A 25,103-nucleotide genomic window follows, 5' to 3' on the forward strand; every position below is an offset into this window, starting at 1 on the left:
AAAGGCTAACATTCCATAAGTCTTCCTAATAATTTGCTGCATCTGACTGCTACCCTTCAGTGACTTACGGACAAGAACATTCAGGTCCCTTTGTATAGCTACACTTTCTAATTTCTTACTATTTAGGAAATGCTCTGAACATCTGTTCCTTCTACCAAAATGGATTATTTCACATTTTTCCCCATTACATTCCATCTGCCATGTTCTTGTTCACTTACTAATTCTGCCCAAACCCTCCTGTAGCTCCCTCGCAGCACACATTCCCGCCTAGCTTTGTGTTGTCTGCGAAATTGGAAATTTTACATTTTGTCCTCATTACTAAATCATTGAAAATGTGAAAACCTGGGGCTCACGTACTGTATCGATAATTCCCCACTGGCCACAGCCTGCTATTGTGACAATGACCTTTTTATTTCTACTCTCTGCTTTCTGCCTGTAAGCCAATCCCCAATCCAAGCTCATAGCCCATGTGTAAACTTTGTAATCTTCTTAAGACATCTCTTCTTATCTCTGTAACCATCTCAATCTCTTAAAACCCCCCGTTATGCTTGTAACATCCTCCAATCCCTGCACTCCTCCCCATTTTTGTAACCTCCTCCAGCTACATTCCTCCCTATTTCCTTAACTTCCTCCAGCCCACATATACTTCCCACCTCAATGGTTCCCGACTTGTGATCTATTGCTCAACCCTGATTTTAATTACCCCGCTATTGGTTGCTACGTCTTCAGTTGCCTCAGCTGTCGTGTTATTAATGTTCACCTTATACCCCTACATACATCTTTCCAATTTCTGGATGTTGTTCCCAACTAACTATTTTGAGTAAGCATTTTACCACTGGCACTGATGTCCCAAGATGTGTGCGGGTTAGGTTGATTGGAGATGCTAAATTGCCCCTTAGCATCAGGGGGATTAGGAGGATAAATAGGTGGGGTTATGGGGATAGGACCTGGGTGAGATTGCAGGCTCGATGGGCCATTTGGCTTCTTTCTGCACTCTAGATTCTGTGAATTCTACTGTCCTGATAACTTATTTTCCGTCTTGGTGTTGAAGTGTGTTTGATAACTATTCAGGTACGTTATAGCACCTTGCTCTTGTTGTTGATGGTAATCTGAATGCAATTTTCAGGATAAGGCATTGAACTGCACTCAAAGTGGACATGGAAGATCCAGTGGCCCCCGCATGGAGAATGGAGGCAGAGAGATAGAGAGAGACAACAAAAGGAAGAGAGGGTGAGATAGAGAGATGGGTGGAGAGAGGGTGAACCTGGAGGAGGAACGGAAGTCAGGCGCCCTCGATTGGGAATGAAGAAAAGGGGATTTCTTCTGGGTGTCCCGGATGATAATTCTACCTCAATTCACATCACCTCAAACAAAATCGCAGCTGATCAGGTTGTTGCCTCACTGTTGTTTTTGGGAACTCACTGGGTGCAGGAAAATATAGAATTCTCTACCATCGGGAGAGCTGGATTCCAAAACCTTCCCAAATTCAATGGAAAAGTTGGAAAAACTGATGGCGGGGAGAGGAATCGGAGGATATCCTGATCGGATGAAATAAAAAAGGGTGCAAGGACATTCAAGTACAATCTAATCAACTGAGAGGGATGAGTCGGGTGGAATGGTCTATTTCTGTGTTGTAAATGCTAACGTAATGCACTTTTGGATGACCTAAGTGGTGAAAGGCTTTGCAAGTGAAAAGCAAGTTCCTCCAGGCTCCAATGAAAAATGTGCCATGATCTCGGTCCCATGTGCTGGATTTCCCTCCATAAATCTCCCTTTCTGTCTGCGGTCTGACTGTTGGGGGTGGGGATGGGGTTGGAAAATGTGGCAAGATGTTCAAGTGTCTTGTCTTGTTGAAGTTGTACAGGAGGTTCGTAAGGCCACACTTGGAATACTGTGTATAGTTCTGGTCACCTTATTAGAGAAAGGATATTATTAAACTAGAAAGTGTGCAGAAAAGATTTACTAGGATGCTGCCAGGACTTGATGGTTTGAATTATGAGAAGAGCCTGGATAGACTGGGACTTTTTTCCCTGGAGCGTAGGAGGCTGAGGGTGACCTTATAGAGGTCTATAAAATAATGAGGGGCACAGATCATCTCAATAGTCAATATCTTTTCCCAAAGGTAGGGGAGTCTAAAACTAAAGATCATAGGTTTAAGGTGAGAGGGGAAAGATACAAAAGGATCCAGAGGGGTAGTTTTTTCACACGAGGGTGTAGAGTGTATGGAACAAGCTGCCAGAGTTAGTCGTAAGGGCGGGTACAATTTTGTCTTTTAAAAAGCATCAAGACAGTTACATGGGTACGATGGATGTAGAGGGATATGGGCCGAAAGTGGACAACTGGGGCTAGCTTAGTGGTTGCAAAAAGGGCAGCATGGACAAATTGGGCTGAAGGGCCTGTTTCCAAGCTGTTAACCTTTTATGACTCTATGCCTCCAAATGCCAATTTTGTCTGGCTGGACAGGAACACCCCACTGACAGTGTGCTTGTAAGATTCCACCCTATTCCTCTTTCTCAGTCCCTCAATAGCACTACTCTAAAAGGTAAATCTCTGACCACATTTGATATCTGAAAGTTAATCCAACAGCATAAGGGTTGAAGGGAAATATTGTGGTGGCTGAACATCTGAATTAAAGAACAGGAAGTGTTGGATAAACGCTGGCAGAGTGCATGGAGTGAAAAATAGAGCCGAAGTTTTGAGTTGAACATGATGTTGAATTCAGAGAGGGGAGGTCTCTTGGCCCCTTTAATCTGTCCCATTACTCAAAAGGACCACAGTTGAACAACCATTACAACAGTTTTGCACTACATCCGTATCTCTCAATTTTCATGGTGGATTTCTGCAGAGAGATCAAGGGTATATTTTCCTTTGGTTTCTATATGAGTGGCGATGTAAAGAAGCAATGGACAAAAAAGTTGACAATAACGTGAAAACCAGAGCTGGCCCCATCCATCCAAGCAGCCATTGATCTGAGATGCTGGGCTATTCGGATCCTCTGCTCTCTCACACATGATTCCGTCTCTCTGCACAAGCCCTAGAATAGAGCTGGTGCAACTAAAAACACAAATCAGAAGGGAGCAAAGGTTTCTGGAGGGAATTCAGTGAGGGAATGAAAGGAGAATCAACAAAACATTCCTAAATTAGTTAATATACATTATGGTTTATTGACACAGGAAAACTTCAGTATTTGGGGTAATTGGCTTTTCCAGATGTATTTTTCTTTCTGAGCTGATCTGAGGAGACGAGAATTGAATGTGCAGAGGTTGGGGACTGTCAGTAGCTGTTGTTTCCTCCTCTTGCGCTGAGGGGGTGCTTTGACACTTCTCATTCCCCTCCAAACCTCATCTATATCCTACCATGACTTGGGTATTTATTAGATTTTTGGTAATTCCAGTTGTCATTCTATTGATGAAAGCCTGTGGATAAATTATATCTTCATGGAATAGTGGCACTGGTCCTCTTTTGCTTTTTTCTCAGTTGTTCTTTGATTGATTAAAGAATTGAATAATTGATGAAACTGGATATTTCACTGTATGCTTTAACTGCTCCCTGAATTTGGACTGAGTCGCTGCATAAATAAATGTGTTTGTACAACAATTTAAATCCACCAGCATAACTGAAACTTCTGCAAAGATATATAAAGATTCACTGTAAGATTCAGAATTCATTCCTGTGGTTGTATAATATAAGAAATTTGTAACATATAAAAGCCACATGAGTATGAAGCTGCCGGATATGGTGAAGAGTAAAATCACAGACTTCCGTCTGCTTTCCATCTCTGTGTCACTGCGATTCTCTCCCTTGCTCTGACCCCTCAGTCCCTCACGGACTCGACTGGCCACTAAAATGTATCTGACTGTCAGGCTGTTGAGCAGCAGAATTGAAACATATGGGAGAAATGGGGTTAAAACCTTTCCAAACCAGTCAAATCCCACCCATCCTGGATCAGTATAATAGCTTTGCTTTTCTTTGCAAAGCCAGGGAACATTGTCAATTATTTCTTCGGGTTCAAATCTAAAGTAGAAAGGAATATTCTTTAAATACAGCAGGATGCCGGTTGTTGAAAGAATGGCAGTTGCAGTTCTCTTGGTGCAATATTTTGTTTTCAGCTTCTGGCAACAAATGGCCACAAATCGATCAAAGGTAAAAGCGACGGTGAACCAGACAGAACAGTCTATGGTTGCAAAAAGCAATACAAAGATAATACAACATACGGGAGTGATTTCTAGGAAAGATAAAGGGAAATAATAAGGACCGATCCGATAGAGTAAGACTGAACAGATAATGAACAGTAGATCCGCTGTCGCCATGGCCACCAGGTAACGAGTGGTGCAGGTGGAGAGGCCGCACCTATCCCGGGACAGAATCAATATCGCAGCAAAGTTAGCTGTAAGAGAGAAATGAGAGCGGAAATTATCATGCAGAGATTCTGTTTGCCTGATTGTTGGAGTCAGGGGCAACCAATCAATGAGCAACAAAGACCAACCGAGAATTAAACATATTGGCCTTCAATGGGGACTGGAAAGGAGGATGGGTGCGAGGGTGGGGGGGAGTTGGTTGTGGAGTGAATTCATCCAAACTAAATTTGACCATTTTTAGGTTCAGTGAGGGGGCAGGGAGGAGGGACGGGGAGGGTCAATAAACCCAGCCTAAGTCTGACCATTTTCCGATTTAATGCTGGAGGGGTGTGAAGGGTGGGGACGGGAGGGAGGGGTGACTGGAGGGTCGTGAATATTCAATCATCCTCAATATTATAATCAAGCTTGCAGCCTCTTAGTTCATTTATCGACGCAGCAGAAACAATTTCCCTGGCCATACACTCAGGCCTACAACACCTGGACAAGAAGGCCACTTTTTATCGACTACAGCTTAGCCTTCAACAGCATTACCCCAACAAAACTCATCTCCAAACTCCATTGCCTAGGGCTCAGCTCCTCCTTCTGTGTCTGGATCCTGGACTTCTGAACCCACAGACCGCAATCAGTAAGAATAGGCAACAATACTTCCTCCAGCATTATCCAGCATTCTGACGGTCAGAGGACAGGAAGGAGGGGAAAGGTCTTTACTCCGGGAGCTGGTAGAATTCCCTAGCACATTAAATAACTGAGGCCAAAACATTGTATGTTTTCATTGCAGTTAGATATAACACTTGCGGCGAAGGCAATGAAAGGAAATGGGGTTAAGGCAGGAGAAAGCTATTGAGTTGGATGATCAGCCATGAACAAAATGAAAGTTGGAGCAAGCATGAATGGGCAAATGGCCTGCTCCTGCTCCTATTCTCTGTATTTCTGTGTTTCTATGCAAGAGACAGAAGCAGGAGAGTGAGAGGAACGTATGTTTGCACTGGGATTGAAAGGGAAGAGGCAGAGGAATGTTGGTAAAATGTGAAAAGTGAGGGTAGAGGGTATCCTGGCAGGAAGGGAAAGGGGTGATGCCAAGAACATGCAAAAACTGATTGGCATTGTTAAGGTCCCTTTGAAATGACGTGGCATCTGAGGAAGTTGTGTTATGGGAGGTGGTACCACTGGAAAAGCTGGAACAGAGACTGAGCTAAAGGGAGGATGGAAATGCACTCCCTCTAAGCAGGCTGGGAGGATGTCTAATTAAACTGGGGGGCTCAGTGGATTTATAATAGACATTGTTGCACAGTCACGCTCCGATAAGGAGATAGGGAAGTCAAGGAAGGGAAACTTCAGAGATAGAACTGGCTGTGTGAAATAGGATCTTTTATTAAAGTTAAAGTTTATTTATTTGTCTCAAGTAAGCTTATGCTGAAACTAAATTACTGTGAAAATCCTCTAGTCGCCACAGTCCGGCAACTGTTCGAGTACACTGAGGGAAAATTTATCATGACAAATTCACTTAACCTGCACATCTTTGTACTGTGGGGGGACTGTGTTGAAGGATATGTAAGGGTAATATATAAATGGTATATTTCAGAATTGCATCAAACTTGAAGCTAACTTTCTGTGTAAAGAAAACATAAAAAAGTCAAAGGAGTCATCGAGTAAGACAAGGTAAAGATAAAGGCCACATAGCTTGCTGTCTCCAGCACGTGGTTGAACACTTAGCAAACTACAAGTCCAGTAAAGTACATTAATAAGCATTGGTTTGATTCCGGGCTTGGGTTTCTGTCTATGCAGAGTCTGCATATTCTCCCAGTGTCTGCCTGGGTTTCCTCCAGGTGCTCCAGTTTCCTCCCACAGTCCAAAGATGTGGGGGTTAGATGGATTGACCATGCTAAATTGCCCCTAATGTCAGGGGGATTAGCAGTGTAAATATGCGGGATTACGGGAATAGGGCCTGGGTGGGGATTGTGGTCGGTGCAGACTCGATGGGCTAAGTGGCCTCCTTCTGCATTGTAGGGATTTTATCCTATGAACAAGGGGCAGTTCCCTTCACATGTAAGTCCCCAGCAGGCAAACGCTGTCAGACGGACAATGAACCTGGGAAGAACATCCAAACGAAGAGTTGCCTGACACTTCCTCTAGAGGGCAGAATGCTATTACCACAAGCACTCAGGTTAACTCAGTCCATGCCAATCATCAGTTCCACCTCTGGGATCAGTGAGCTGACCTCGCCTGTCATCGATAAGAAGCTTGTCCTGTACATTTAGCGAATGCATTCTCTCTCAATTGTTACTTTTTAACAGACTTGATAAACTACTTTGAGATTATAGACCAATGTCCTGCTGCCTCTTTTATGTACCTCTGGCATCCTGGCCTAAAATCTTACAATGTGAAGATGAAGGAGCTGCGGACATTAACGGCAATGTGACAAATCATTGACCGCGATTTCTCCCATCACGAGCCGCAACCACCACTTTCATTCCGACAGGGTTTACACTAGCTCCCCCCGTTCGGGGAACTAGCGAGGGATGCCGTTGGAATGAAGGGGGGGCTATTGGAGCCTCCCAGGTGATCGGGTGGCAGGGGGATGGTGCCCCTTGACAGTGGCAGCCTGTGCCCCCTGGCACTGCCAAGGGGTAAAGTGCCAATGGCCATGGGGCACCTTGACATTGCCCATCAAGCTTGGGTAGCATCAATGGGATGGGGCCTATTGTGGGTGGACCTGGGGGGGTGATCGGTGGGGGGGTCCCGCTGCCACCCTGCAGGCAGGATCGGTATGGAATGGAGAGAGGGCAGCGACCGGGGTGGCCTGGGGGGGCGGTGATCTGCCGGAGCAGGGGCACTGCTTCCGGGGTTGGGGGGAGGTGGTGTGATGTTGAAGAAGGGCAGGGTTAGCGGGAAAGGGGTTTCAGCCAGGGTGGGGGAGGTATGGGAATCACCAGTGCAGGGGTGGGGGGGATGTGAATGGACTGCACTTCAGGGCGCTCCGGGACGGGGAGGGGATCAGGGCTGGCCCGGGAATTGTTGTGGGGGTCGCAATTGGGTCGTGAGAGGAGCAGCAGTGCTGGGGTCCTGGTCTGGACAGCAAATGGGGAGTCTGACAGATCGAGACCACTGCGCACGCGCAGAGTTCCAGAAATGTCAATCTGGTGATGAAGGAGCAGCGCTCCGAAAGCTCGTGACTCCAAATAAACCTGTTGGGCTTTAACCAGGTGCTGTGAGACTTGTTATTGTGCCCAGCCCACTCCAACACTGACATCTCCATATCAAAATCTACAGAAGCTGTTGAATTATGAAGGCATTCAAAAAGGTGGCCATCGAGAAGATGTCTTCAACTGACGGGTGCTCTGAGATTAAGTATCAGTCAAATAGTACCGTCACTGATAAATCCAAACATGTGAACAGGGGAAAAGTCATAGAATGCGGAGTTCACAACCACTTGGGGCAGTTAATATGATTAGCATGGAGTAACTTTGGGAGAATTCAGGAAAAAAAATATTCAGTACGGAGCAGTAGAAAGCTGTGCTCGTCAGGTTTAATGAAGAGAGATGGGCGAAGGGGACTGTGGAACATGTCACAGCTGAATGGTTTGTCCATGAGCTACATATTCAACGTGGCCCTATGTAATTAACAATTAATCACAAATCAACAGCTGTTTCATCACTTTGCAAATATTGAAGTAGTTCATTAATTCGGAACTGCTCTATTTATTTAATTACTAGCAGCTTATTAATGCTCCTATTTACTGCCTCCCAACTAATTTCTGTTTTATGAAAACCAGCACCTATATTCTTCAGTCATAACTGTGCCTCTTGAGAGGATATAGCTTGTTGAGCTAAAAAAGCAGAGATGGGTGTAGGTTATGTGTGTAGAGACTCAGATTCTGGGTAATTACTGATCTGCCAAACATCTATCAGTTACAGAAGTGGAGAATTCAGTGACCACAGTTCAAAATTCACCTCATGTGAAGGCTAATATATAAAAAATAAGAAATATTCATGACCAAGGCTGGGTTCAAGGAAGAGGATTAAACAGCAGTGAAACAAAAAAATTCCAACTGTTTGTGGGTACGCATCCTATCACAGGCTGGTGTTTTCCTGCTTTTGGTGAGTTCCATCCTGAGGCCCGTTCCTCTTCCCCACTTCCTCACTCCTTCATGGGGTAACCCTGTTCTACACACTGCTATGTGGGCAGCACAGTGCTGTGTGATCCAGCTGGATCCTGACCCTTCCAGAATGACATTGAAGCTCGCTGACTGTGCTCCCAGCTTAATAGGGCTCAGATCTGCACTTTGTATATTGGTGAGTGGACAGAGGGTTTGAGTGGCCTGGACCTTAACGTTAGTCTCTCCTGTGGGACTATCCATTGACATAGGGCGGCACGGTAGCACAGTGGTTAGCACTGCTGCTTCACGGCTCCAGGGACTTCCCAGCTTGGGTCACTGTCTGTGTAGAGTTTGCACATCCCCCTCGTGTCTGTGTGGGTTTCCTTCGGGTGCTCCAGTTTCCTCCCACAGTCCAAAGATGTGCGGGTTAGGTTAATTGGCCATGCTAAATTGCCCCTTAGTGTCCTGAAATGTGTAGCTTAGAGGGATTATTGGGTAAAATATGTAGGGATAAGGGAGTAGGGCCCGGGTGGGATGTGGTCGGTTCAGACTTGATGGGCTGAATGGCCTCTTTCTGTACTGTGGAAATTCTATGATTCTATTCTATTAATAAAGTGTTTACAATAACTATACTCAGTGTGAGAGTAAGTCATTGTGGAGAGGGTTTGAATGCAGTAACCATCTGGTCCTGATATTTAACTGCCTGTAACATTTCTTTCTTTTGGAGCAGTTCCAGCAGAGACTGAAAAACATCAATGTCATTTCATTGTCTACATTTATTCACAAACATGTTCAGCCAACAACAAAAAAAAATGATTCCCCTGGTCACTGGTGACACTCAGGAACACAGAAACAGGTCCACCAGGTGGCGAGATCAGTCACCACAAACTATTACATAAAACAAAACCAATTTGCTCTGGGTAGTGACCCACATGAAGGACAACTGTGGAGCGACACTTATGTCCAGGGAATATCGCTCTTCTCAGAGTTGCCTGTACTGATGTCTGACTCAGCTATGTGCTTAACCAAATGATCTCACTGATTGGGTGTCAGTAGATCAGTATGTAACATTATCAATTACACAGTAAAACCAGAAACCAAAACACACACCAATTTACACAACTTTAGTGTTCACAGTCACTTACCTGGTATACCAATGACGGCAAGAATTGTGTAGTATATTTTTAGAATCCTTTGAAATGGTTCCATGTTCTTTTGGATAGTGTAATCTGTCCTTGGTGGTGTAGACAATCACTCTGAATTAAACTCTTGGGTGTTATAGTTTTATCCATTATGGGATCTCCATGGGGACATTGAAGTCACGACATCTTTCAATACAGTTTCTTAATAAAAAACAATTCAACAGATAGCAACAGCTGTGTTAATTCCCTGTTGTGAGAGAATATATTTAGAACAGAGATTACATTGGTAAACCCTAAAGACTGATCATTTTTAATCACACTAACTAACCGATGGAAATTGGAGGCACTGTTCTCTAGCATCATGTCCTTCCCCAGATCTCACACGATTACACTGACCACCTCACTCTGCTGTGTCTATTTAACATTTACATTCTAAATATGAGCTATATGCTCAGAACTGCTCCACTGCATTCTGAGATAAGAACATAAGAACATAAGAAATAGGAGCAGGAGTAGGCCAACTAGCCCTTCGAGCCTGCCCCGCCATTCAATAAGATCATGGCTGATCTGTCGTGGCTCAGTTCCACATTCCCGCCCTCTCCCCATAACCCTTAATCCCCTCTCTTATCAAAAACCCATCAACCCGCGTCTTAAAAATATTTAGCGAGGCAGCCTCCACCACTTCAACGGGCAGAGAATTCCAGAGATTCACCACCCTTTGAGTGAAGAAGTTCCTCCTCAACTCTGTTCTAAACCGCCCCCCCTTTACCTTGAGGCTGTGCCCCCTAGTCCTGCTATCCTTTCTGAGCAGGAATGTGACTGCTTTCTTTAACTCTTACCGGTCTGTTCAATAATTCAGATGGGGACCTTTTTGATGGATTTTGAGAAGAATACTTTTCTTCAACTCAAACTAAGACAGTCTCTCAAATTGGTACATTCCCTTAAACTGATACATTCTCTCAAATTGTTACAATCCTTCAGCTGTGGTCTTCCCTAAAACTAATACAGTCTCCAAACTGATATCGTCGTTGAAACCAATCCATTTTCTCAAACTGGTACAGTCCCTCAACTGTTATAATCCCTCAAATTAAAACACTCCCTCAAACTAATGCAGAATCTCAAACAGGCACTAAAACTGGTACAGCCCTCAAGTTAATACAGCCCCTTAAACTCATGCAGTTGCTCATACTAATCCCAACCTTCAAAATAACACTGCGTCCCAAAATATTCCCTCTTTTAATTTGTTGATGCAATGTGAGAGTCCTGGCTGGGCCACCGTTTGTTATCAGCCCATTGTTGTCCTTGATGAAGTTTGTTCTGAGTCAACTTCTTGGCCTGCTGCACTGCATCTGGCTGAGATATTCCCCCTGTTTGGGAGGGTGAGTGCCATGATTTGACAGAGTGGAAGTGGTTAGAAATGACAGAAGATCTCTAACAAAAAAATGAGAAATTGCAGGCGCTCTAAGCTCAACGAGAAATCTGTGTCTGAAGACGAAGGACATTGAAAAGGTATTAAATGAATACCTTCTCATCGGTCTTCACTCAGGAGAAAGAAGACATAGGTACAGAATTCAGGAGAAGGGGCTGCGAGGACATGCAACAGTTTGCCATAGGAAGTGAAGTGAAGACATACTGGAGACTTTGCCTAGCTTAAAAATGGACAAATCCCCAGTCCCGGATGAATTGCATCCCAGTTGCTGTGGGAGGCACGTCAGCAATTTTCAAGGACTCTGATGTATTTTTTAATTCCTCTCTGGCTGTGGGTGAAGTGTCAGATGACTGAAGGATGGCTAATGTGGTTAGAAGAAGGATGGTAGACATGAACTAGGAAATTACAGACCGGTAAGGCTCACATCAAGGGTAGACACACTATTGGAGAAAACTCTGATAGAGAGAATTAATCTACCCCTAGAAAGGCATGGTTTGAGTAGCGAGAGTGGCTTTGCCGTGCCTAACAAATTTGATAGAACTTTTTGAAAAAATGATGAGGGAAGTGCAGTTGATGCAGTTTATTTGGATTTTAGCAAGTTTTTGACAAGGTCCCACATTGGGAGATTAATTGAGAAGATTGGAGCTCATGGAATTTGGGGAAATTGGCAAGATGGACTTGAAAGTGGCTTAGTAATAGGCCACAAGAGTGATGGAGAAGGCTGTTGGAGTGACTCATGTCCAATGGTGTCCACTGGCGGACCACAAGGTTCAGTGTTGGGTCCCTTATTGTTTGTTATACACATAAATTATATAGAAGAGAATGTGGGAGGAATGATATCTAAGTTTGCAGATAACACCAAGATTGGTAGGATGGTTAATAGTGAAGAAGGTTAGAGGTTACAGGAAGATACCGATGGGTTGGTTAGATTGGCAAAGCAGTGATGGATAGTACTTAACTTTCATAAGTGTAAGGTGATGCACTTTGGAAGAAGTAACAAGACAAGGACACATTCAATGAATGGCAGGAACATAGGAAGCTCAGATAGATCTTGGGTACTTACTCATGGATCCTTGAAGGTGACAGAACAGGTAAAGAGGGTAGATAAGAAGACATGTGGGACACTTCCTTTGATCAACCATGATATGGAGTATAAAAATAAGGAGGCAATATTGGAGCTGCATGGAACGTTGTCTAGGCTACAGTTGGAGTACCGTATGCAGTTCTGGTCACCTCACTATAGGAAGGATGTGATTGCTCTAGATGGGATACAGAGGAGATTCACTAGGATGTTGCCAGGGATGGAGCATTTGAGCTATAAGGAGAGATTGGATAGGCTTGAATTGTTTTCTTTAGAGGGGGAACATGTTTGAGTTGTATAGTGTTATGAAGGGTTTGGGTTTGTGAATAAGAACCAGCTGTCTCCTTATTTGATGTGTCAATCACAAGGGGGCATAGTTTTACAGTGAGGGGCAGGAGATTCAGAGCAGGTTTGAGGGAAAGGAAATCATTCAGAGAGTGGTGATAATCTGCAATGCACTCCCTGGTAAGGTAGTGAATGTTGGAAACATTTAAAAAGTATTGGATGAGCACTTGAAATGTTATAACATTCAAGGATATGGTATAAGTGCTGGAAAATGGGATTAGCATGTCTTTTGTGGTAGTTATTGTAGGTGCAGTCACAATGGGCCGAATGGACTTTTCTGCACTGTGACTCGGTTGCGTAGGTTATTGTGAGGGCTACTATGGGTAAGGTAATGGGTTTTTCTATGTCTATATTTTCCTGTTCTTCTCTATTTACACATGACATGGTCACAATGCATTTGCTACCTTACTGCTGACACTCTGTACTGCAAATTTTTATATAAACAGGTATGTCATTTCTTGCCATTGGAGTGTGTATCCCAGTTTACATATTCAGCAGCAAGTTTTTGTGGGTTTAAAATAAAGAATGATATATATTCTCAAACATTTACACAAATTATCTTAGTGTCACACATTTGGTCTCACATGCACTTTCACACACAGAGATTGGATATAGATGAGTAATATATCCCATGCTTCACTGCAGCAGGCCTGTGGTTTCTTGAAAAGATTGTATGATTTGAGGTTGAAGTGGCAGCTTTGTAAGATGAGGGGTTCACAACAGATTGCAAGGTTTTGGCAGCTGAATACCTGGGAGGTAGGTTCCCAGGTGAACTTTAAAACTGTAACATGTTAAGTGCCTGGGCTGCTAAATGACCTGCAATCAGTTTCAGATTTGAGTTCTCAGGCTAGCTGATAACTGCTGGTTCCAATGGATCCACCTGGTTCGGGCGTAAGAAGTGTCCAGTCTCTGAAATGAGCTTTGATTACATGACCTTTACATTAACAAGCTTGAGGATCATTCAGTCGATTTCGGATATGGGACATCAGTGGGACACAATGGGCAGTTCCCAGTGAGTTTTAACTTCCCTTATTTCCAGTATGAAACGTGGGGTCAGGCAGTCTGGAAACTCCACACTATTTAGATGTTTCCCTGTCTTTAAACAAAAGATTTGTGAACTATAGAAACGGCTGAGATACCGTGATTTCAAAACCACATTGCAGGTTTCAAACAAAGAGAAAAGATGTTTTTTGCACGCATTGATTCACATTAACAACCACCGATTTATTGAAGGAGCTTTTTGCCTGTACAGAGTACAAATTGAAACATGAACGTCAGATCATGTGATCATCTTTTAAGGCAATCATGCAACTACTTAAATGTACAACAGTCACCATCGCCAATGTCCACACTATGTACCGTTGGAGACTTGACAGTGCCTGTAGTCCAGCCGCTCTCGCCTCCGCCCCTTCCCCCCACCCCCCGGCCTGATACGCACACTGCCTGTAAAATTTTGGGCAAGTCTGTTGCTTGCAGCAGAAGTCTGTGGGTGGGGCATAACATGCCCAAAAGTCTGCAGAGGGAGGTAGTGCGCATGTGCAGATCACTGATGCTGCACATGCGCATTAAGAGTAGCAGGCGCCTGACAGACAGAGAGCTGTCAGGCCCCTGCTCTGCAGGCAGCCTATAGAAGCAACTTACTATAATTGCATTGGCCCAAGATGCAGCTCCTGCCTACCCTCCTGCTGCCCAGACTGATGATGCATTGCCCTCCACCACTTATTGCATACCCACCGGTCTCTCCCATTGATCGTGGACCCTCCCCCACCAATTACGAACCCACTGCTCTCCCCCCAGTGATCGCTGCAGAGTGGCTGTGGGCACCTTCTCCCTATCAGCCCTGCCCCCCACGGCCTTCCTATTGGCCCCTCCCTCAGGAGCCCCTGCCCCATTGCCTTGTCCTGGGCACTGCTTGGTGGGCATTGCCCAAGTTCCCAGTGGGCATTGCCCAGGTGCCAGGCTAAGAGGATTGCTCCCTGTTCATGGTGGGCATAACTGTTCCTCGCCAGCGTGAGGCCATAAAGGCAAGTGAGCCCAGACAAATGAGCACGAGGATCACCAAACAAATGCAAAATGCAATTTCCATATAATTAAATAAATTAATCAGCCTCTCGCCCATTTCCGGTGAGAGGCTGACTGCGCTGGAAATTCTGCACTTATAAAATGGCACCAGTCATGAAAATAGGTGCCAATCATGCAATTAACTTTATGCCCTACTTAAGAACCACGTCACACCCGAAAACAGGCGCAACACGATGTTAAAATACCGCTGTTAGTGTCCAAATTGAAAAAGGCATTATTGTAATCCAACACAGCACCGCACAAAGAAAGCTCAATGGACACGTTGGGATTTATTAGTGGGAGATGTTCTTGTCATTCGCAAGCCTGAAAATTACTGCGGTGCTTACCAGCTTCTTAATGTGAATGTTGTTGCGAAGTTTGGCTCATGAAGTTGGAACTCGATGTTGGTAAAAGATGTAAAAACATTGTAAAAATGTTAGAGGGAGAAATATTTGTGGTGACACTTTAAAAGCTGGTGTTTTGTTTCAGTGCTTGGAGGTTTAAGATGCAAAGTATGTACAGAGTCCAAGCTGAAACATTTGTATCAAAAAGTCAACCTGTTGTTTTTTTAAATTTAGCCCAATCAAGTTAAAGTAGGCACTCAGCTACCAGCAACCTATAACATTTGAATTTGATGGTGTTGACAACTTCAAACCAATCATATAGCAGGAAAATTGATAGGTCATCACGGGTATAAAAGACAGCATGTGGGGGTTAAACAGGACAGCAACAGAAGAACTGCCACCTCTCAAGGCTCAGGAAGCGGGGCACAGTCTCAGCTTTGCCAGCTTCAGATATCTCCGCAGAGGATGCACCATCTAACCAGCAAAAGGTACCAAATCAGAAAAGAACAGAGGAATCAACAGATGAACTCCAAAAGATTCCGAAAGCCACAAACTTGGTTGTATTTCTGAGACTCACTGAATTCTATTATACAATTTTTTAAATTAATGAATGAGTATTTATTTGAACAGCATTCCATTTAGCAATTGATTTCATTCGATATGTTACTCGTTTAGCTAAAGTTCCCTATCAGTTAAATAAATAAATTGTTACGTGTTTATTTTAAAGTGAGTGTGCAGTATTTCTGTTAGTTAGCCACTAAATGGTACTGATGAACAGCTCACACATTCCCACAAACGTTTAACAGATTACAGGGTGAAATATTCCTCTTTGGGGGATTTGATGTTACTTTTCAAAAGGGGGGTCAACCTCTGTAGTGTAACAATTTGGGGGCTTGTCTGGGATCTGAAAAGTTCTAAATCTGTAAATAAACCTTAAGTGAGGAAATGGCTCCTAACATTGTTAAAGAGATTCTGAGGGGTGGTGGGGTTGGGTGGGGGTGGGGGGGTGTCATAGATGCGTTCCAAATTTGCCAAGGAACTTTACAGAATCAGCAAAAGATGACACATGTAGAATTAGCGAACAGGCTAAAATTGAATTCAACCAGGAATTTTAACGGAGTAAACCAAGTACATAGGTATACGAGAGAAACAGTCAAGTGTAGTGGGATTAGAAACAATTGAATTACAACCAGGACAGTTGGAGATAGAAGGAAGAGAAAAAGAGAGAGAGACAGAAGGAAAAGAAAAGGAAAGAGAGAGAAGAAAAAGAAAGAGAGAGGGAAAGATTGTTTGATTTGGAAAAGATGAAGGTAGAATTGGAAGTAACAAGACTTCAATTGACAGGAGTAAGAGTACAAGATAGAAGTGATGAGGAACATTGTAGCCAACTGCCTGGTAAGAATATATATGTACAAACATTACTAAAATTTTATGAAAATGACGCAGAAGCCTTTTTCATCTCCTTTGAGAAATCGGCTACACAGGTGAACTGGCCAGAGTGGGAGTGGGTAATGTTAATTCAAACCAATTTAATAGGCAGGGTTACTGAGGCATTTGCAGTGCTATCAGAGCAGATGTCAGGAAAATATGAAAAAAATAAAGGATGCTGTTTTGAATTGGTACCAGAAGTTACAGACAATAGTTCAGAATTTTAAGCAAGGAACCAGGTCAGACATATACTGAGTTTGGAAGAGTTAAGCAGAACAACTTTGATAAATGGGTCAGAGCATTAAAGATGGAAAAGACACCTGAGGCTCTTAATGATATTGGGTGGAATTCTCTGGCTGCGCTGGTCTAAAAGCTGGAAATTCCTGCCTGACTGTCAATGGGGTTTCCCATTGTCTGCAATCAGCCCATTAAAATTCCAGTGGTGGGCGGGATGGGAGAATTCCAGCCATTATTCTACTGGAGGAGTTTAAAAACTCACTTTCAGAAGTGATAAGAACTCATTGAGGAACAGAGAGTTAAGACAGCAAGAAGAGCTGCAGAGATGGTGGATGAATGCACATTGGTACATGAATTAAAATTTGGCTTCCGACAGCAAATACATTCTATGAGGGATTGGGGAAGAGGGAGATCCTTCAATGAAGAACAAAAAGTAGATCACACGGGGAATAATTTACGATCTGTGAAAAAAGGCACCCAAGAAGGTGGAAAAGAGGTGAAAGACCTCAGGTGTTTTAACTATAATATGGTGGAACACACAAAGGCACAGTACTGCTGGTTTAAGAAAGGCACTGGGGAAAAAAATGTGGTAAAACCAGTGGGATTAGTTAAGGTAGTGAAAGAAATCCTGAGAGAAGTTGTGGGGCTAAAGGAGAGTGTACAAACTAGGCATGGGCTGGATGATAAAATAACAACATCCCCTCTTTTCAAAGATTTCATCTGTATGGGTAAAGTTTGCTAAGGTGGAACAGGAGGAGTCGGTAAAGAGGTTAAAATATTGAGAGATACAGGAGCAAGTCTGACTCTGATCGTAAGAGATAAAAATATTGCACTCCTTCTAAAATATTGTCCAGAGAGTGGTAATCTGTGCAATACACGGGGAAAGGAATAGTATTCCCCAGTGTAAGGTAAGGCTTGAAATCTAGTCTGGGGAAGTGGTAAATGGAAGTGGTAAGTGGAAGTGGTAAGTGGAAGTGGAAATCCTGGCTATTCCAGCAATACAATTTATTCTTGGAAATGATATAGCTGGATCACAGGTGGGAATGATTGTTGTGAAAAGGCAAAAGGAAAACCAGGGAACTGGGGAGTTAAAAGAAAAATACCCTGGATTTGTTCCGGATTGTGTAGTGACAAGATCCCATCGCCATAAGTTAAACAGGAAGGGAGAACAACAAGAAAGGTGAAGGAGTTGAGGTCCAGTTAGCTGACACTCTGATGAAATGGCAAAGGAAAACCCCAAACAGGTAGAGGCAGAGGTGTTTAGATTTGAAAAATCAATGGAGTTACAACAGAAAGATGAGACAATAAAGGATTTATATCACAAAGCCTATGTGGGGAAAGAATCAGAGTGTATTTCAGAATGCTATTACTTAAGGATAAAATTTTCAGGTGGACATAAAGAACTTGGCAGGTTAGTGCAGATGAGGAATGGGCAGAAGTTCACCAGATTTTGTTGCCGGTAGAATACAGACAGGAAGTGTTACAGGTAGCACACAAATTCCCTGCAGCAGGGTGTCTAGGAGTGAGGAAGACTCAGGCTAAGACACAGGAACATTTTTATTGGCTTGGATTACATAAAGATGTGGTGGAATTTTGCTGTATCTGACATTCATGTCAGATGGTAGGACAGCCACAGGCAGTGACAAAACCAGCATCTTTGATGCCAATTCCCACATTTGAAGAACATTTTACACGGGTTATAATTGATTGTGCAGATCCCCTCCCTAAAACCAAAAGTGGAAACCAGTATTTGCTAATTATAATAGATGTGTCTCCTGGTTTCCAGAGGCAATTCCTTTACTGAATATCAAGGCAAAAAAGGTTGTGAAGGAGTTGCTTTCTTTCTTTACCCATTAGGAATTACCCAGGGAAACTCAGTCGTACCAATTTTACTGCCAAATTATTTAAGGAAGTGATGGATAGTTTCGGCATCAAACACTTTACCTCAAATGCACACCATCCTGAATCCCAGGGATAATTGGAAAGGTGGCATCAGATCCTTAATACCATGTTGCAGATTTATTGCCAGCATTACCCAACTGATTGGGATAAAGGTATCCCATTTGTATTATTTGCTATTAGAGATGCTCCAAATGAATTGACTCAGTTTATCCAATTCGGGTTGATATTCAGACACAAAGCAAGAGGACGATTAAAATTAATTAAGGAAATGTTGGTGGGTCTGAGGTCAGGGATCTGACAGTTGGATTATGCATCTGAGGTAAGAGAAAGATTAAACAGAGTAGATGAAATAGTGAAACAACATTTGAAGGTGGCACACCAAATGAAGAAAGAAGCAGATAAATTTAAATTTTGTCCCTTTTCCCGTGAGGAGAAGGTATCGGTCCTATTATGGTGGTTGAAGATGCCTTCAAAGCAAGGCTTAGTGGTCCCTAGCAGATTGAGAAGCAGTTAAGTCAGGTTAATTATCCAATAAAGATTCCAGGTAGGAAAAAAAAATAGATGTCATGCGAACATGCTGAAACTGTACTATGACAGGGAAAAGGAATCGGAGGAACAAACATTTGCTACTGCCACTCAGAGTGGGGAATCCAATCCCAGTGATGTAGATTTTGATGTACCTTAGATTAAATTAAATTAAATAACTAATAAGTCCTTAAAGACTGGGATAAAGTAGTGAGCTGTCTGTCACAAGATCAGAGCACTGATGGTATGAGGATCTATTTGGAAATAGAGTGGGGAGGATTAATGTCATAGTATGTAAGGTTGACATAGGGAATGCTGTTCCGATAAAACAACACCCCTACCAGCTTAATCCTCTCAAAGCAGCGCAGGTTTGAAAGGAAGTTGAAGCAATGCTACAGGACATTATAGAACCAAGTTAAAATGAGTGAAATTCGCTGATCATGTTGATTCCCAAACCTAACGGTACTCAAGGATTCTGCGTAGATTATTGAAAGGTCAACACAGTGACTAAATCTGACTCATAACCAATTCCAAGGTTGGAGGATTGTGTGTAAAAAGTAGGACAAGCCATGCACATCACAAAGCTGGACTTACTTTGCGGTTACTGGCAAGTACCTTTGTCAGAAAGACAGCAACAGATATTTCTGAGGGGCCAGTACAGTGAGTGGGAACCGTGATTGAAATGGAGGATATGAGAAGCTATTGGGGTTGTTGTGAAGCAGGATGTAACATGGGCTGGCATGCGTGGGACATGGCGACTGAGTAGGTTTGAGGGGTGAGAGCCAGAGGACCTAAAATATAAGCATACAACTGGGAGAAAGGCTTGGAGAACAAAGCAAACCTTTTTAACAGTGCATCTCGGCGCTCCTTCCCACCCCTATGGCCTCCAGACTGCACCCAGAGGGGGAAGGAGGAGGCAGCAGCAGGCTTCATCCACCACCACAGCCCCCCACCACTCCCTGAAACAAAGTCATAGTATTCAAGGGAATTTCTCCCTAGGAGAGTCAAATAAACATAACACTTCCCTCCTAGCTGGGCAACTAACAGTGAAAGTCTGGACCATAGATCCTGCTTCTCAAGACAGTAATATCATGACTGATCTTTGTCTTATATCATCTTCCCAACTTGCTTCTAATCACCTTGATAAGCTACCAAACTTAAATCTACAACCTTACTGTTTGACGTATTTGTTTAGTCTAGCTGCAAAATTGCTTTTTGTACGTGTGTCACTGATTTACTAGAGTCATAGAGTTTTACAGCACAGAAAGAGGCTCTTCAGCCCACTGTGTCCATGCTGGCCATCAACCAATCTAATCTTATTTTCCAACGCTTCATTCGTAGCCCTGTATGCAAGTGCCCATCTAAATTCTTCTTAAATGTTATAAAGCTGAATTGCTTCCTGACATTGTTCCAATTAGAATCAAGAATCATAGAACCCTACAGAAAGAGGCCCTTTGGCCCATCGAGTTTGCACCGATCACAATCCCACCCAGGTCCTACCCTCACATTCTTACATATTTTACCTGCTAATCCCTCAAACCTAAGCATTTTAGGACACTAAGGGGCAATTTTAGCATGGTCAATCAACCTAACCCACACATCTTTGGACTGTGGGAGGAAACCAGAGCACTGGAAGAAACCCACGCAGACACGAGAATGTGCAAACTCCGCACAGACAGTGACCCAAGCCGGGAATCAAACCCAGGTCCCTGGAGCTGTGAAGCAGCAGTGCTAACCACTTTGCTACTTTTTTTTAAAACTACCTCAGTAACCCCCTACAAATTACCCCAGTAACCTCTTGTAACCATTGTCTTGTCTTAAATCACTCTGCGGGTTGGCTGCACTCTGAACAATCTTTCCCCACTGATTCCTATTCTCTGCTGTCTCATGCACAGTCACGTCCACTAATAATCTAGCTTCAATGTAAGATTATGCTCAATATTCTCCCTGTGTCTGCGTGAGTTTCCTCTGGGTTGTCCGGTTTCCTCCCACAGTCCAAAGATGTCCTAGATGCATTGGCCATACCGAGTGGCATGATGTTACAGTGGTTAGCACTGCAGCCTCACAGTGTTCGATTCCCAGCTCAGGTCTGTGTGGAGTTTGCACATTCTCCCCGTGACTGCCTGGGTTTCCTCCAGGTGCTCCAGTTTCCTCCACAGTCAGAAAGATGTGCTGGTTAGACGCATTGACCCGAACAAGTGCCTGAGTGTGGTGACTAGGGGAATTTCACAGTAACTTGATCGCAGAGTTAAAGTAAGTCTTTCTTGTGACTAATAAATAAACTTTACTTTTACTTTAGGTGCAGTGCTGAAGTACTCACCATTTGCCTGTGTGGGTGCAGCTCCAACAACATGTAAGATGTTTGACACTACACAGGGTGAAGCAGCCTGTTTGATTGGCATCCCATCCACATACATTCACTCGCTCCATTAGCAAAGCACAGTGGCAGCCGTGTGCAAGATACTCTGTAGGAATGTAAAAAGAATGCTTACACAGTGAGATGTGTCCCTTCCAGGAAAGATACCTGAAACAGAAGAATGTGGATAACTTTTTTTATAAAAATAGAAATCCGTCTAAGGGCTTTAAACAATAACATTATTAAGTTGTTACTAATCAAGTAAGAGTATTGCCTCAGGAATTAAATAAATTCAATATCTGGACGTTATATAAAAAAAGATAACTGTGATTCATCTATAATCAATTTACGCAGAACTACATTGAATTTACAGCACAGAAACAGGCCATTTGGCCCAACAGGTTTCTGTTGGTCTTTATGCTCCAGAGTTCGCAATTCCCTTCATCAAACCCGCCCAGCAGAACTTCTACTGCTTTCTACATCATGCGGCATGGTGGCAAAGTCATTAACACTGTTGCCTCACAGCCCCAGGGAACTGGGTTTGATTCCCGGCTTGGGTCACTGCCTGTGTGGAGTTTGCACATCCTCCCTGTGTCTGAGTGGGTTTCCTCTGGTTCCCTCTCACAATCTGAAAAATGTGCTAGTTTATGTCGAGTCTGTAAAGACTTGAATAAGGCACTCACTGAGTGTTTTAAAATGGGCGGTGTGGGCTTGAGGGGCCTGTTCCTGTGCTGTGCTGTTCTTTGTTCTTAGGTGCATTGGGCATGCTAAATTCTCCCTCAGTTACACGGACAGATACCGGAGTGAGGAAACTAGGGGACTCTCTCAGTTACTTCATTGCTGTGTTAATGTACATCCAGTTGTGACACTAAGTAAATAAACTTCAAAATTAAAATCATGACCTTACCTTTAAATTAATCTGAGCTATTCATCTTAACAACCCCAAAGATGCACATTCTAATCATTCTCTGATTAAAGAACGCCATTCTGGATTTATTATTGATGACCTTATATCGACAGTCAATAATTTTTAAGGGCCCACCAACTGGAAATATATGCTCTGTGTCAACCCTGCCAAAGCCCATCATAACCTCTGTGGGATCTCCCAATCATCCTTTTCTAAGGAAATGATTCCAAGCTGTACCTTCTTTCCAGATAGTTAAAATCTCTCAGTTCTGATGGTTAAAAGTTTAAAAGATGTTACCCCTTTGTGTTAATTGAATGTGCAGACCAGGACTGTACACAATGCATTGGTTCTTGTATATCCAATTTTCTACACAGGTTTAATATAGGCTGTCTGATATTCAATTATTGTCCTTCAGGAATGTACTTCGTCTGATTTTTATGACCTGGCTAATGTGCATTGCTCCTTTCAATGATTGTGAATCTCTAGCTGTTTGGGTATTCATAACTTCCTCAATTAATTCCCCCTGTTTCAACATGAGATACCGGGAAGGTGTTTGAAGAATTTATGCAATTAATTTTGACACTGTGGATCTGCCCTCTCTCTCTCCATATCTCTCTCCTTATCTCTCTGATGTTTTCAGGTACAGTTTTCTCATCCACTGCTTCGTGCTGTGTTCCCTCCAGCACAAATTAATTTCTTCCTGCTGTGTTCCCTGATACATTCCGGATTCCCATTTATATGTCTGTCAATGCCTTTGCTCCAGTCTTGGGCATTAATTTAATTCAACCCCATCTCCCTCAAACTCAAATGGCTTCTCACATGACTGACTGCAGGGTGTTGCTTCCCGATCAACTTGGTTCACCATTGCCCATTGATACAATCAGCGGGCCCCCATTTGGGATTGGTGAGTTTGGTTCCATTCAAGAATAATTCCCTGCTGCAGTCTCTCCCTCACTGGGGTTGGCGGAAATAGCAGAGGGAGCTCAGTTGAATGGGCTTTCGGAGTACTGCTCCTTCATCGCCTGATGAAGGAGGGGTGGGGGACGGGGTGGCGGTGGATTGACCTGCTTGGTGTCAAGGCCTCAGCGACAAAGGATACGTATGAGCAAGATCTAGAAAATTACAAACATCAACAGCGACAAGTGCATCAATCACCAATGGCCGTGAATTTTGAGAGATATCTATTTGGAAAGCAATGGAAAAGGTGAAGCAGAATAAGAAGTTCAGCTGGCCAACAGGAAGGCCCAATGAATACAGAGCCCAGCAAATATTGCATGTTTATCTGTAGCAACTACACCAAAGAAGGCCACGCTAGACTGGGACCATTAAACACACCAGACAATGATGAAGAGAGAAATCAGCACAAAGGAGAAAACTTTATTTTTCTTTCCAAAAATATACTTCATTCATAATGAGAACATTCCACTTGAAATGGGGTCATTCCAAAACGACCATCACACAAAAAGCAATAATATTCAGGCTCTTTGCACACGTCAAGTAACATTCTGAGATGCTTCAGTACAGTAAAGGAAATGGTTCAAACATTTCACAGTGGTCTTACAAATGTTGCAAAGTTATTTTAAAGATTGTCTATACAAAATAAGTTGCACTCTGAGGAGCTTCAGTACAACTGAGATACATGAAATAGTCACTGTGTGCATTCAGTGAGTCATTTGGCCCGAGGAGGTTCTGCTCCCTTCAGTTCACGGTGGTTGAAAGGTCTTAGACAGTAACCTTCCCCACTGCGCCTCTGCAGCAGCTGCCCCAGGCTTTAGTGCGTCCCTCAGTGTGTAGTCCTGCGCTTTGGAATGTGCCCATCTGCAAAACTCAGTCGCGAACAACTCCTTGGACTGGAAGACAAACAAGATTTGGGCAAATCAAAGAGTGCCTTTCACCGAGTTGATGATCTTCCAGCAACAGCAGATGTTTTTCTCAGAGTATCTCCCTGGGAGCAGCCTGTACAGCACAAAGTCCTGTGTCATTGAACTGCTGGGGATGAACCTTGACAAAAACCCCATCATCTCTCTCCAGACCTTTTTCAAAAAGGTCTTAATAGATCTTTTCAAGTAATGACCTTTTTCAAAAGGCCTGTTCCACAAGGAGGTAGACAACAGTCCCTTTGCCACCACGGTCACCTTGAGGGTAACATGCAGATGGGATGATACTCCGGGAAAGTTGGAGGGATCTGACGGGGAGTGCCTATCTCACCACCAGCCAAGCTTGGTCTTGGTGCTTGTTTGAAAGTTTTGATGATGAGGCATTTTGCCAGGTGGCAGTCTGCTCAAGGAACCATCTGACAGGATACACCACCTCCTTTTCCCATAGGTCCTCCAGGACATCACGTGCAGGCCACTGCCTGATGGACCTGTGGCCAAAGGGATTTTTCCACCTAAATCTCTCCATGGTGGACAGGTGGTACCGCACTGTCCAAATACCTGGAGCCTTCCACAGCAGCTTGGCCAGATCCATTCTTCGCAACACTGGAAGCAGGTAGAAACTTATACATAGTGACAATTGGCATTTGTGTACTTAGGATCTATGAACACAAAGGAACAAGCCCTCACTTCACAAGGCAGAAGACTGCCTAAAAAGATTGTAAGTTGTCCTGGTTTGTATTCAACCTGAGAACGTGTTGGATCTTTCAAAGAATTATGCATTGTGAACCATTCACACAAATATATACTCTGATAATAAAGGTATCAGATTGAAAGCAGTTAACTGAACGTGTTTGTTCAGTCACTGTAATTAATACAGTCTCAGAGGAACTGACTGTGTCACTGGAGAGTTTCCCTTCTCTATGAATAAGACGCTGCTCTCAACTTGCCAAGCCTCTTAGTGTCAGCTGGAGCAGTAACTCTGACACTGACAGAGATCAGCATTTCCACTGAAATG

At 43.4% G+C, this 25,103-nt stretch overlaps 1 protein-coding gene across 1 annotated transcript; it reads right to left on the bottom strand.

Annotated features, from left to right (window-relative positions):
- Positions 1 to 3,473: 3,473 nt before the first annotated feature.
- Positions 3,474 to 24,680, bottom strand: LOC145348663 (putative G-protein coupled receptor 139). The gene is made up of 2 exons (XM_080196828.1): positions 24,647 to 24,680; positions 3,474 to 4,387 (listed from the first exon to the last, which is right to left on the bottom strand). Exons 1-2 carry the CDS (start codon positions 24,678 to 24,680, stop codon positions 3,474 to 3,476), a joined length of 948 nt encoding a protein of 315 aa, XP_080052954.1.
- Positions 24,681 to 25,103: the final 423 nt, after the last annotated feature.

The sequence above is a fragment of the Carcharhinus amblyrhynchos genome, chromosome 9, assembly GCF_965287045.1.
Source record: "Carcharhinus amblyrhynchos chromosome 9, sCarAmb.v2.hapA, whole genome shotgun sequence".
In the NCBI taxonomy this organism is placed as follows: domain Eukaryota; kingdom Metazoa; phylum Chordata; class Chondrichthyes; order Carcharhiniformes; family Carcharhinidae; genus Carcharhinus; species Carcharhinus amblyrhynchos.